Genomic DNA, 14,809 nt, shown 5'->3' on the forward strand with positions numbered 1-14,809 from the left:
CATCCAACGCCATAAACCCCTGAACCCTCTCTGGAATATTTTTCGCCTTGACGATGTCTCAAGAAAACTTTTCTCTTCTTTAAACGCAGCGTTCAGTGTTTTTTGTTGTGTCGGTGCAGCCTCTGCCTGAGTGGAATCAGCGTATTACGTTTTTGTTTTTTTGGTAGCACTGAAAGACGATATCCTACTACCACCTTGCCAAATATCAACATAGAGTATTAAGTATTCCACACAGCAGCCATGTTTAGTCACGTGATTTTGGTTCTTCTTCTTCGATTTTTGCCAGCTTTGAAAGTAGCCACCCACCTTAAAAACGGGAGAGAAAGAAGACGCTACAGGCGCGTGCTTTTGGTTTAGACCTAAATAACTACAAAAGATGGAGCTTAGCTGAAGCCGGATACCGATCTAGTCATTTTAAAAAGGCCTGCATGAGCCCCAATACTAGGGCCCTATGATTTCCGCGATCACGGAATCATGGACGGAATCGCGGAATTGGCCGATAAAAACGGAATCTACTTTTTAACGCGGAATATCGCGGAATTTGACATAATTTGACTGCGATGCTGTTTTTATGTGGAAGAGGAACGTACGTCTGGGGAAAACTGCACGGAGGGAAGCAAATCTGGGTGGCACAACAAGCCCCTTCCAAAGACTGAGCCCCTCCCCCTTCAAAACATTGTAAGCATGGCGAAGCAGCTGCCTATGGCTCCGTCTTAGTCGGCGGAAAAACTGCGAAACTCGGTCGCTAACCCCCTGAGTACAGAGCCGAGCAGTTCCCGAACGACTTATATGTGTCAGGCAGAGGTTGCGCCAGACTTTTTCGTTGTCTGTCATTTTGACTGGCAGGGTCATAAAAATCCCGTCATAATCTATTTTTACCCGTCACTTTATTTTTTTTTAAATGATAATAGTGACATACTCAATAGCATTTAATTTTAATTCATTTTTAATTAATATAGCGGTGGGAAAAAAGATTCGGATCCGGCTTATACAACCGGCCATCAAATATGCTCACTCTCCACCAAGTGGTCTGGGGTGTGAATTGCAATCTGTCATTTTGACAGTTTTAAAATGTTGGGTTGTTGTTTTATAACAAGTCAATCAAAGTTTTATTAGTTAAAACACTTTAATTTTGCCATATTGAGGAAACGTGTTGCCTGTCACCTCAATAAAGTTAATTTCTATTTAATTTGTGTACATTTTTAGTCATTTACACTAAAAACACACTGTTTTTGATAGTAAAATAAGAGTAAAAGGTACAAAAAAATGGAATTTGCAAAAACTATAATGGAAAAAACAGAACTACCAAAAATTAAAACGGAAAAAACGGAATTTGGGAGAAAATAAAACGGAATTTGGGAAAAAATAAAACGGATTTTATAGGGTCCTACAATACCGATCAGGACATTCCTACCACTAAGGGCAACCAAAGAGACTTTCCTGGTCTCAACACATGCTTGACAAATTGCTGCTAACTGTTTGTCTTTTAAAGGCAGCTATTTTGTTGTTGTCGACAAAATCGACTTGACGTTGTAGTTACTATCACCTCATAAAGCCCGCCAAAACAATCTGATTGGCTCGGCTGATCTTTGCCAGAGGATAATGAATTCTGAACGGATAGACTCCAAAGTGAATAGCCCCCCCAGGCTATTTAAGATTAAGATTTAAGATCAAATCACATTAATAAGAAAACGCACACAATCTTAATTTCTTCTTTTGTTGTTGTTCTACTGCAGACACCTTTTAAAGGCCAAGTAATGAGACACTTGTACAAACATACAGCTGGATCTCAGATGTGATACTGACTTCGCTGGTGTGTGAATATTGTGCAGAGACAGGTCTGGGATGTCAGTAGCCCAGCTTAATCAAACACTAAAACCAGAGGGCAGCTAATCAAGAGTTTAATCACAAACAAGCGTACTTTCCCAACACGTTGAACTGCTCCGTTATAAGTGCTTCTCAAATGTAATATCTAATAACACTAAGTCACCTCATTAAGTTTGCACTAAACCCACATTACTCTCAAGATAAACAAACATTAAAAGCGTGCATGGAAGGCAGCCGTCACAATATAATATCATGCTGCATAAAAGCGTGATGGATATGAACTGGGATGATTATGACCGCATTAGTCTCTCTAAGCTGTTTTAAGGCTTACATGAAGCCCTCGGAGTGTGTAATATACTGTACGGTAGGTAGAACAGGTAGTCGGGAGAAAGAGACAGATTTAGAGCAAAACACGAATTCAGTGTATTCATACTAGAGCAGGGTTCATAGATCTAATGCAAAAAATTACAATATCAAAACAGGATGGGATTCAAGTTGCGACTGGCCACACACAAACACACACACACCAGGCATGACGATGTATGAACACACACACACAAACAGGTGTAGCGGGAGCTTGTTTATGCTAGTAAACAGACACTGTGCTGTTTGGAGTTGGGGCCCATTTTAGCCTCAATGGGTGTCCATCCACAAGCACGGTCCTTTAAAAAAAACAAAAAAAAACAAACAAAGAACAAAAAAAAAACAAAAAAACTGTCTTTTCCCTCCATTTGCATTTCATTTTCCTCTTGAGGGGCTCCATTACGGCTCTGAACAGCTCCATTTCTCGTTCAGATTTCTGAACAGGGTGTCCATTAACATAGTTGCCGTGTGTCTCTCTCCTCTCCCCCAGTGTCTTTAGGGCTCTCAGGCTGTTGTGTGTCCATCACTCTCTCTCTCTCCCATTAAGGAGCTTTCATATCCTGCTTGCGTCCAACTGGGGGGGATCAGTTTCTTAAAATGGGGTTCCTCATCAGGGGCTGAAAAGAGGGAGGATTGTGCTGAGCTGTGACTCTCCATTCCCACCTCCTTCCTCTCCTCCACTCCAGCTGCTAACACTGTATGTACGCTCAAACATCTGGCTGCGTTTACAGTAGCCAGCCCATCTCAGGGTCTCACTGTTACAGCCAGAGATTCACATGCCATGCAAAACGGCCACTCAGTGTGTGTGTGTGTCTTGATTTTGCAGTTGTAAGAACGAACGCCTCAGTGACGGCAAGCTGCGTTTCAAGATGTTTATTGGTGCAGTGAATCAAAGACTGTGTGCGGTAAGCTCAGGTGCTGTATAAAGTTTTATTGAAGCTTCTATTGGATTAACAAAAATCAAAACCCATTTCTGTACTCAAAATATTGTCGTAGCATGTTATCCCTGAAATCTGGGCAGTCGCAGCTTATAATATATATAATATAACGGCCTTATTGTGAGGAATTTTACTTTTTTCATAAAATTCATCCGCGTTCCACTAAAAACGTTGCAACTAAATGTGTTTTTATAGATTAAAAAACAAGAGAAATAGTGTTATTGTACTGTACTTTGCAGAAGAGCTAGATAAAATTATATTCCTAGCGTAAAATCTGCTGGTGCAATACTGGTGCATGCTTGAGTGTGTTTGTGCGCACATGCCAGCCTCCTACCATGATGGTGGTAACTACGACGGTGCGGTTCTCTATGCCAGACGTGTCGTTCGGAAGCAGCGGAGAGTCCTGGATCAACACCAGTTTGTCTGCGTCGTTCCAGTAGCCGATCTGCAGGGGAAAAACCCACGTATGAGATTCTGACGCGAAGGTTATTAAATGGTGTTTAATGCCCAACGTGCCACAACGTGTGCCATTATTTTTTGGGAGGATTGCTTTTCTTGATGTGATTTCACGAGAGCACGACTGCGCTCCTCTCGCCTGACAGAGCTGAATGAAATTGAATGCAACTACACGGACTAAAGCCCAACAGCAGCATGTGAGTATCAACAAACAGCGGTGAAATAACCAAGCGACAAGGTCAACAACGGTCACGTTTCTATGAGATTAAAAGCTGATAAACACCTTGATAATTTGGGGGGAAAACGTGGTGTGGTTTTAAAAAGTTTAGAAAAATCTACTGTCTGAATACTGGTGGATGTGACAGCTTTGTTTGTTGATCACTATTCACTCCTCCTCCTTTTGATTAAACAACTTCTGGTCACTATTAACCCAACAATCCATCAAGTTGTGCACGTGGCATCAGACTCGTACGAGGCTCAGGTACGGCATGATGGATGTAAAGAAGGTAAAGCCTGACATCTGACAACAATCTCAGCTCTCAAGATTGGATTTACACGACTAAGCCATCATATAATACACCAATCAGTCACAACATTAAAACCACTGTCGGGCGTAGTCGATAGCATTGATTATCTCATCACAATGCAGTGTTCTGCTTGGAAACCTTCGGTCCTGGCATTCAGGTGGAAGTCACCACCTACCTCAAGGTTGTTGCTTGACCTACAGCGACGACACTCCCTAACGCCAGATATAAATTGCTCAAAAAGCATGAACAGAACCGCTGGAACTAGCCTGACCCACAGACATCCCTCCTCTTAACCCATAAGACCCAAAGACTACCACAGGACACCCTCAGAAGGTCCAAGTCCATTCCCCAATGAGTCAATACTGTTTACGAGGCGCAGAGAAGACCTACACGATAATAGGCAGGTGGTTTTGATGCTGTGGCTGATTGGTGTATATGTCAATATACACTATATTACCAAAAGTATTCGCTCACCCATTCAAATGATCAGAATCAGGTGTTCTAATCACTTGGCCTGGCCCCAGGTGTATAAATTCAAGCACTCAGGCATGCAGACTGTGAAACAAGACATTTGTGAAAGAATGGGCCGCTCTCAGGAGCTCAGTGAATTCCAGCGTGGAACTGTCATAGGATGCCACTTGTGCAACAAATCCAGTCGTGAAATTTCCTCGCTCCTAAATATTCCACAGTCAACTGTCAGCTCTATTATAACAAAATGGAAGCGTTTGGGAAAAACAGCAACTCAGCCACGAAGTGGTAGGCCACGTAAAGTGACGGAGAGGGGTCAGCGGATGCTGAAGCGCATAGTGCAAAGAGGTCGCCGACTTTCTGCACAGTCAATTGCTACAGAGCTACAAACTTCATGTGACCTTCAGATTAGCCCAAGTACAGTACGCAGAGAGCTTCATGGAATGGGTTTCCATGGCCGAGCAGCTGCAGCCAAGCCACACATCACCAAGTGCAATGCAAGGCGTCGGATGCAATGGTGTAAAGCACGCCGCCACTGGCCTCTAGAGCAGTGGAGACGCGTTCTCTGGAGTGATGAATCACGCTTTTCCATCTGGCAATCTGATGGACGAGTCTGGGTTTGGAGGTTGCCAGGAGAACGGTACATTTCAGATTGCATTGTGCCAACTGTGAAATTTGGTGGAGGAGGAATTATGGTATGGGGTTGTTTTTCAGGAGCTGGGCTTGGCCCCTTAGTTCCAGTGAAAGGAACATTGAATGCTTCAGGATACCAAAACATTTTGGACAATTCCATGCTCCCAACCTTGTGGGAACAGTTTGGAGCGGGCCCCTTCCTCTTCCAACATGACTGTGCACCAGTGCACAAAGCAAGGTCCATAAAGACGTGGATGACAGAGTCTGGTGTGGATGAACTTGACTGGCCTGCACAGAGTCCTGACCTGAACCCGATAGAACACCTTTGGGATGAATTAGAGCGGAGACTGAGAGCCAGGCCTTCTCGACCAACATCAGTGTGTGACCTCACCAATGCGCTTTTGGAAGAATGGTCAAAAATTCCTATAAACACTCTCCTCAACCTTGTGGACAGTCTTCCCAGAAGAGTTGAAGCTGTAATAGCTGCAAAAGGTGGACCGACATCATATTGAATTCTATGAGTTAGGAATGGGATGGCACTTCAGTTCATAGAATGAGTAAAGGCAGGTGAGCGAATACTTTTGGTAATATAGTGTATGTGTCTGTGGTCACGTCTCGACACATGACCCAGCTCCACTCACCGCTAGGGTTGGGTATCGTTTGAATTTGAACGATTCCGATTCCTTGTTTCGATTCCGGTTCCTAACGATTCTCGATTTCGATTCTTTTAAGAGGCAGGGTCAAAAAAAGTTTAGGATATTTTAAATAGCCAACGGTCTTTCTGAAGTAAATAGTCTGACCTTCTCCATCAATTTTAATTCTATGAACTTTTTCCTTTTTATGAACTCTATACGTGGGCTAATGTGTTAGCTGCCTCAATGTTGGCGCAAGACATATTATTTAATGTATATGTATTGTTTTACTTACCGGATTCGGACTGCATCCGGCAGCGGATGCAGTCCGAATCCGGTCCGATGCAGTCCGCTGCCGGATGCAGCGGAGGACGGTCGGCAGAGGCAGAGGCCAGCGGAGGCAGTGGAGGACGGTCGGCGCAGCGCGTCAAAGACGGGGCACACATTTATTTCTACTCCATGAATTCGGAGGTGCTTTATCATGTTCGACGTGCACCCTCCTATGCACGAAACAATCTTGTCGCAAATGTTGCATTTTGCCGAGATTTCGTTTTGTTTAGAAAAGTGAAGCCACACTTTCGACCTCCGACGCACGCTATCCACGTTCGACCATAGACATTCGGTTAAGCCAACACTTCCGGTGGACGCTTCTTCGTTGGTGTTCAGCGGTTTCTTCTTCCGGTCGGCGGACTGGGAATCTTAACTAGGAATCGAAAATTAAACTTCTGAACGATTCCGGGAAAATCGCAAAGCTAGTCCCGGTTCCAATCGATTCTCGATACTCGATACCCAAGCCTACTCACCGGTGAAGACTGAGACAGGTGGTCGACAGATTAGAGAAACCTTTTAACTAGATCTTTTATTGAGGTTTATACTGCAAGAAGCTGTTATTTCCAAAGAAAAAGGGCACTGTGTTAGGGGCGTGAATTACACGAGAAAACACGTTCTTTTGTTCAGGCAAAAAGTCGTTCCAAGTAATGTCTTTTTTTTTTTTTTCTGAAAACCACCAATTAATTTAGAAATTAGATTATTTTCCCCCCAAGGAATGGCCACTGTAATTTGTCACAAGTTTTATTTCAAAGTTTGACCAAATAATCACGGGTCAGGGCTTTTTAATTAATCAGTGTCATTTTGCGGCTACAGGCCAAACTCATACTTTGTTATTATTTGAACATTAAAATCCATTTTTTTTTTAATCAACTATACTAAACGATACCGTATATCAAATATAACACATCACGGCGTCATGAGATCATGTTGAGATGTTCCTTAAAGACACAAATGTTGAATTACAGCCTCGACTCAGATGACACTCCCTCATAAAATATGTCAGTTTCCAGATTTATGTTAAGATGCTTCTTCATGATGAAAGCTATGTCACCTTCAGCTGACATTACTGTCCTCGTACAGACGTCCTTCAGGGTCAAACCTGTCGCCACAGTATGAGCATCTTGTGACTAAGGATTTCTGTGAGGGTTTAAATGATGCACAGTTTCTGCAAACCAATATTGTGTCGATGTATTAATCTTAAAGCAGGCAAAAGATGTGAAAGCAGATATAATTAGTCAGAGTGGGGATGCTGAGAGCTGTGATAGGCTGCTGCCTCCTGTGTGCTGGGTCATCAGGATGATTGAAGAACATGGAGAAACTATGAGAGAGGCTGTGACAGACACATATAGACACACGTCTCTCTCTCTCTCATATATATTAGACCATGGCCTGATAGGACCCTCATAATGGTGGGGTGCAACAGGCCAAAGCAGCGTTTGATTGATGGGAACTCCTCTCTGCTTCCTCCTCCTCCCTTCCTCCTCCTCCTCTACCTTGATTGCTTTCTATTTCATTTCATCCTCTTGCCATCACTCCCGCAAGTGCTCTCCCTCTCTCTCCCCCTCTCTTTCCCATTTTCGGTGAATTTCATTTACAGACATCCAGGTAACAATGCCAACCCACTTATGATAACAGGAAATGGGCAAACGGCATATTGGATCATCCCAGCCTCTCGATATTTGAGAAGATAAGCAGCCTGTGCACGGTCTCTGGCCAGTTTACGCACAACTACGCTTGTTTCCTGTTTACGAATTAGCAAGGATGCGCGCGCAGCACTAGACGTTGGGAACGAAAATATGTATTTTCCACATTATCAAAATGATTTACGGACAAACATATATACACTTTTAGTACTTAAAAATACAGATACAAGTGTTTTGATTTAAATTTACAGGCAGCATTTCCTGTCAGGACAGTGCTTCCTTATTAAACACCTGTTAGCCCCGGCTAGCTAACGTAGCTAGTGCTAATCGAGGCATAGTTAGCATAACGGTTAACGTTGGCGTGCACGTCACAAATTGAAACACGTGTCAAAACCTGATAAATATCAGAAACATTTAACTTTAAACATATAAAAAAAGCTGCCTTACCTTATTTTCAGACTAAAATTAAATGGAAAAATAATCCACCCTCGTCATAAAATCCAACGGTTGACCACATTTATGTGGCTAAACAACTAATTATCCACTTTGGGGTAAAAAGCAAGTTTGCTTCTTGGTATAATGCATGTTTTCCACCTATTAACTTTGAAATTTGTGCGCTCTTATTGCTAAAACAGTCTTTCACCGTCTTGCTATAAAATCTCCGTCACTTTTTAGCGCCGAGTTTTTGCCCGGAGCATGCGCACGCAACTAACGATGCTGCATTCACTGACAACTCGGAATTCCCGATAGCCTACTTAGCGACTTAGAAAATTCAAGAAAACTGCACCAGATTTTCTTCTTGATAACACAGACTTCATAAAGAGAACAGTACATGAATCCCTGTTTAAAAAAAATGACCTAAAATAACAAAACAAAACATTATGTGTTGATCTTTCACTTTGGCTTAAGTCCCATCCGTTAGCATGGGGTTCAAGACCCTTTAGGGCAGCCAGCTACCAGGGGCCAATCCAGATGCTGGTCATCATTATGTAGAAAACCAAAGTCAGATAGAAGATTGTACATTTTGTGCGGGGTTTAACATCTTGCAAAGTCCAATTGGTAGCGGTTTGGTTTGCCAAACACCATTAATACTAAAGAAGAAGATCTTTGATTTGTCAACCCCAATATTAACACCCTGACACAAAAAGAAAAATCAAATCTGTTCTTGGCATTAGATAATATACTATTTGCATCTTTTAAGTCTTATGTTTCTTCAGTTCAGTGACCTTCACTGGCACTGAAAAAGAAAGAAAGCTAACCTTAAGACCCGTTTAAACTTTGAGCTTGAAGGTCTAAAATTTAGACTTCTAACTTCCCAATTACAAAATGAATGAAGTGAATGAAGCATAAGACAAACATTTATCCACAACACGAGTGAAAGTGATGTGGTGTGATGTTTTACCCGTCTGGGTCCGTTATTCTTCAGCTCAAACACGTCCATAGTGTAGTTGACCCTGCGGCCATAGTGGTCAAACTGGACATTACCTGTTAATCCCTGCAGCCGGACCTAGGACATAGAAACACACATCATGACATGATACAGATAAATACGATTGCTTTGCTGCTCCTGCTGAGGTTAATGTGTTATAATAGATGGAAATTTTTAATTAATGAAGACAGATTTTGCTTTTGTGCATCACATGGCTGAAATACACTTCCAGCTGGTTTGAGGGCATTAGAAGAACATTTTGGCAAATATGATTTCTTCCAGAGACTGAAGCTTTTGTTCTCCCGCTTCCTCTAATGGGTATTGCCGTAGCTACATGCCAGCTGACACGCACCTCTTTAAAAGTGTAACCACATGTCGAGGCTGCGATTCCAAAGATCAGAGTGAATACAACATGAAAAAAAAGCCCAAGACATCTTAGACAACTCTGCCGTAAACCTTCTCCAAACACTTTAATTTTCCGCTGTCTCTTCTCTCTCTCTTCACCTGTTTGAGGGTGCGCTCCATGTCGATGCCTTGGTTCCACGGGGCGGCGGGGTTAGCCAGGCAGTCGCCGGCGTTCCCCCGTCTGGAAATGTCCACCTTCTGCCTGCGCAGGTTCCTGAAGGCCTCGGCCATTACCATCACCCCATCGTACGTCAGTGCTGAGGTGTACTGGGGGACAGGAGGACGTGATCAGAGATTGCTGTATGTGCACGTTTGTGGCTAAAACAACAACAACTTAACATGAAAACACTGCATTAGGAATCGTGTTTCAACTCTGGTCCAGTAGATTTATTAAAAGGAAATTAAAACCTAGTAGGGAGAGAACATGTGATTTGTAAATTACAGTCTTTGGAACCTGAGGCTACCTTGCTGTTTTACATACAACACTGTGGGACACACACACACACACACATACTGGGCAGAGGTATGAGGCCAATTAAATGCTGATTTAGCGAGACAGGCAAAATGTTCTGCAATATCTGCTGGTCAGATCTCTTTAAAAACAATCTGCGTAAGGCTGCCTCCGAGTGCTTGCAGTGTTTCTGCAGGGCCAAGCAGTACGCAGCTACGGCCCGACTGTTACAGAGACGCAGCAGTTTTACTCTGCTCATTATTTTCTGGAAATGGAAAGTAGAGGAGGGAGAGAGGAGGAAAGCTTATTCCCCACAGTGTGAGCCTCCCAATTTCCCCCTAATCTATCTCTGACCTGAAGACTCTGTCTTTCCTCTGATTATTTTGGTCGGGAAAAAAAAATCACTCTCTCCCTCGTGAGCCATACATTTCCCTAAAACTCACCTCTGGTGCGGCACAAAACTAATGACAAAAAGGCAGGAAGATGGAGAATGAGCGGGGAGGGGAGAAAGGGAAAAAGGCGAGTGTTTTGTCCAGCCGGGTAGCAGGCTGGCATTAATTATCCCGGCTAGCAGGAGTTCATTAACGTTGCCTCCGGCCGGGGGTGAATCCTATTCATTAGCCCACTGCTCACTGTGACATTATGGCTCTCTGTGGAGACTGCTGCACTCTATCCCCCTGTTACTCTTTGACAAGCTGCCCAGAGTAATACACGCACACACACACATGCACAGACAAACAATCAAGGTGTTACAGTTAGAACATTCGTTGTCGTACGCTTTCTCACATCTTCATCTTCACCGCTAATTCTGCCTGGAACATGTTGTCTTTTTTGGGGCAGATATAGTATTAGTATTAATGAGACAGACACCAGACCAATTTGAATTGTGGAAAAATTGGATATGTCGGTCAGAGGTCTAAATCCAAGCAACATGAGGAATAGACTACGTGATGTTTTGAAACATTTAAGGTGCGCTTTCTTAATTTAGAAATGTACCCATTGTACCAAAAGATATTTATCTCCACCATAGACTGTAAGTAGAGCTCCCCCTGTTGGCTGGCTGCAGTATAAGTCATAAGCTCCACCCCCTCCATGTTAGTGGGCGGGACTTGGGCCAAACTAAAACACTAAAATATACGTCAAATACATTTTTTTCAGTGATGGTTTCTGTCATTTCAGGTTGTTAATATAATACTGATGCATGTTCAAGTGTTTGTATAGTTTGACGCTATAGTGGGGACCACCAGTTGCCATGCCAACCGCTCCATAAAGCAGTCCCGAGAGTGGAGCCACGCGGAGCCATGTTATCGATGCCCCGCCCACACGTCCTCCAGACTCATTCGCATTTTCCGCTTTACGAAGTGGTTGGCATGGCAACTAGTAGTCGCCATTATGTCACATCCTGTTTCTATAGCGTCAAATAACTTAACTAGCTAACATGAAACCTATCCAAAAAAAATAAAAAATACACCTGAACATGCATCAACATTATATTAACTACCTTAAAATGACAGAAACCATCCGCGTATTTTAGTGTTTTAGTTCAGCCTTAGTCCCATCCACTAACATGGAGGAGGCGGAGCTTATGACCTACACTGCAGCCAGCCACCAAGGGGAGCTCTACATGCTTTGGCTTCTCTTTTAGAGTAGCTGTCATGTCGTCCATTTTTTATACAGTCTGTGGTGTTTTTTAGTGTTTTAATTTGGCTCAAGTCCCGCCCACTAACATGGAGGAGGCGGAGCTTATGACCTATACTGCAGCCAGCCACCAGGGGGAGCTCTACTTGCTTTGGCTTCACTTTTGAGGAGCTTTTCCACCATCCATCGTTATACAGTCTATAATTTCAACAGCAGGTGTGACCACTGGTGCTTCAAGCTGGATACTTGTGATTGGAGCCCAATGTGAGCTGTTAACAGTGGAGCAGCGCACTGATCGGAAGAAGCTAATGACTTGTATTGACTATATTTGATTAGGTAATTTGTTCATCCAGAGAGAGACCTTGTACATTAAGCTACTCTCCCACTGGCTCCATTTTTTCAGAAACTTTGGCTGCATATAAATCTTAACTGTCAGCCTAATATTATTTTCCTTGATGCTTGTTGACAAGTCGGTCTTTCCGATTAGCATACCGAGACCAAATCACAGTGTAGGAGGAATCAAATTGATGAGAGAACTTAAAAACCCCACGCGCAAATGCAAATGCTCCGTGACCAGATGTTGTTAATCTACAGATACAGTTTCCAGAATAAGCAGTTCTCGCATGGTGCTCTATGTTTTCCTGACCTTGAGCGCCACTTTTCCCAGATGTGCATTTTGCTTGAACATCAATATGATGCCACTGTCGTTTTCATTTTCTATAACTAAAACAAAATGCACTAAGAGAATAAAGCCCTTTCAAATATATTTATTGTAGGTAATGAGAGTTGCAGAAGATGTCTCTCTTTTAATTATTGATTTCTGCACTCATTAAAAAACGCCAAACCATCTGCCTCTGGCTGCATATTTGAGGTGTCACGCGTTAAAGTCGGCACCATCCAGATGTTGTGCAAATAAATGTGATTTCACACTGGACTTTTCCCATTTGTTAAGGTGCATTATTGTAATTAAAACAGCTGCTTTATTGCAACTGGTGCCACAACCGATCTTTATTCAGATTCAGCCTATATGAACCAAAGTAGCAGGTGCAATCGGAAGGACCCTAAACGTTTGAGCTTATAGCTGCAGGATAAAAAGAAAAATAGGGCCAAACGTGTTGAGACAAAATAAATAATGTCTAATATCTCAAACTCGCTGTCATACATAAAACAGGAATGCCTCATTAGTCCACTACCTGCTGATTCCTTGAACATTTAACCGCTGAGCATAACATTTGTCTTTGCGAAGTGAGTAAACATGCCAGAAGAAAGCCTAACTCACCGTAGTGTTAATATATGAGCAGAAAGCAGGGCTGACTGTGACTCAGGCTGTGGACAACTTAGTGGGGAGCAGAGCAATTTAGGCTGAGTGGATTTCCAGGACAGAGAGCAATTTATCAAGAAATGGAGTGGGGATAAACACACACACACTAATACACACACACACACACACACGCATCGTGTCATGTGATATCGGCCTGTGGTGTAAACTTTTAATTTGAACCACCCGAATCCATCAGACACACACACACTGCACACACACTGCACACACACACACACAGTGCTTGACTCACTCCACTTCCACTCCACTGCATCTGGGTTTTAAAATAGAAATCTTCACCGGACACACAGATTTGCTCGGGGGGGAGGAGGTTTGCCTAACCGCCATGGCGTGATGCCTTCTTGCCCCGGTGCCATTCACAATCTGTGCGGCTGAAAATAATTTAAAGTGGGTCAGTCTGTCACGTCGCTGCATGTGAGGACGCCGTGGATGGTGTTGCCTGTTCCTTACACATGCATGCCCATGGACGCGTTTCATCGTTGGTTTCTATTTTTCACTTCCTGTACAACATCTGCTGCTTTTGTTTTGCACAGCTCACAAACACGCTGCTTTATATTAATTTACGTTCCATCTTACATGGTACAGGCCTTAATTATACACTCCTCCTTTTTATTTCTGCTGCCTTCAGCTACCCCACAGGCCCTAATAAATGACCACAGGTTTGCATGTTTCAGTCCATTACCTGCGGATAGAATGTAAATTATTGCACACCCTTCTTCAAATAGTTTTAGATACATTTCTCTCCCTCCTGGTGTTTGTTTCAGTTAATTTCACTCAAGTCTGAATGAAACTGCAGACATAACTCAAGACGACACAGATCTTTTTAGATGCAGGACTCGACTTAGTTCACAAAATCCTTCCTGGATTTGTGACGGCGTAGGTTGTCAGCATTTCTGAATCCACCGCCATTTTCTGAAGGGCTAACGCTGACTAATGCAGCATCAAAGCACAGTAAGACCAGTGCTGTTTGTACTCATTGATGAGGTCAGACAACCCCTCCTTCATGCACAGGCTTTCCGGAAAGCAGTTTTGAAGCTCAATGAAGGGGTGGCGTCGATCGTCGCCATCTTGTGTCAGTGCCTGACTCTGCCTAATTCAAAAATGGCCAAAAGAGGGGGAATGCGTGTCGCTGTGGTGGGCGGGTGAGGCCTCAAGTGACAGCTACCAATCTGAGTTGGCACCCACCTGTCACTCAACTTAATTAGCTTTACATTTTAACATGGAAGTCTACGGAGATTGACTCGCTCTTGGAGCCCGCCTTTAGTGGCCACGGGAAGAACTGCAGTAGTTTTTGTAACTAGCTTAATTTGCTGACGCTGCTCCTGCTGCTTGGCCGAACCGCTCATCTAACTCTTAGCGTGTTCATACCTTGGGTGGGGCGTCCGAGCCCGGGTACTCCCTCTGATCCAGCTTATTCCAGCGCTGCATCAGCTTGATGACCATGGGGTTGCTGAAGTCGACCAGCTGGAAGCCCGTCACGTTGGCTCCGCCGTGCATGAAGCGCTCCAGGTTGATGTCCTTAAAACCCTTGAGGGCGTGACGAGGTGAAAGAGGGGTTAAGGGCGGTCACAAATCCATCAAAGGTGCACAGAAAGGCAAGTGACAGGAAGGACAATGAAAGCAGATGTGGTGGATGACTTGATCTTACTCCTTAAGCAACGTACTACGCATATTACATGAATAAGAGCACTAGAACTATACTTTAGCCCTGATCTATCACTTTCCTGTAA

The 14,809-nt window shown here is 43.4% G+C and overlaps 1 protein-coding gene across 3 annotated transcripts in view; it reads right to left on the reverse strand.

Moving 5' to 3' along the window:
* The window catches only part of LOC311502426 (glutamate receptor 4), a gene marked incomplete at its 3' end in the record, with an annotated part of 134,472 nt that overhangs the window by 38,923 nt on the left and 80,740 nt on the right, over positions 1–14,809 (reverse strand). For 2 of the 3 annotated variants that reach the window (XM_084564640.1, XM_084564639.1), the window contains exons 6-9: positions 14,448–14,606; positions 9,751–9,918; positions 9,220–9,324; positions 3,463–3,573 (exon numbers count right to left, since the gene is read on the reverse strand). In XM_084564640.1, the coding sequence (XP_084420766.1) occupies positions 3,463–3,573; positions 9,220–9,324; positions 9,751–9,918; positions 14,448–14,606 (543 nt within the window). Of the gene's footprint in view, positions 1–2,774; positions 2,808–3,462; positions 3,574–9,219; positions 9,325–9,750; positions 9,919–14,447; positions 14,607–14,809 lie in introns of those variants that run through there. The other variant, XM_084564641.1, reaches the window with a different exon arrangement.

This window comes from Chelon labrosus (genome assembly GCF_963514085.1).
Source record: "Chelon labrosus genome assembly, chromosome: 17".
Taxonomy (NCBI): Eukaryota; Metazoa; Chordata; class Actinopteri; order Mugiliformes; family Mugilidae; genus Chelon; species Chelon labrosus.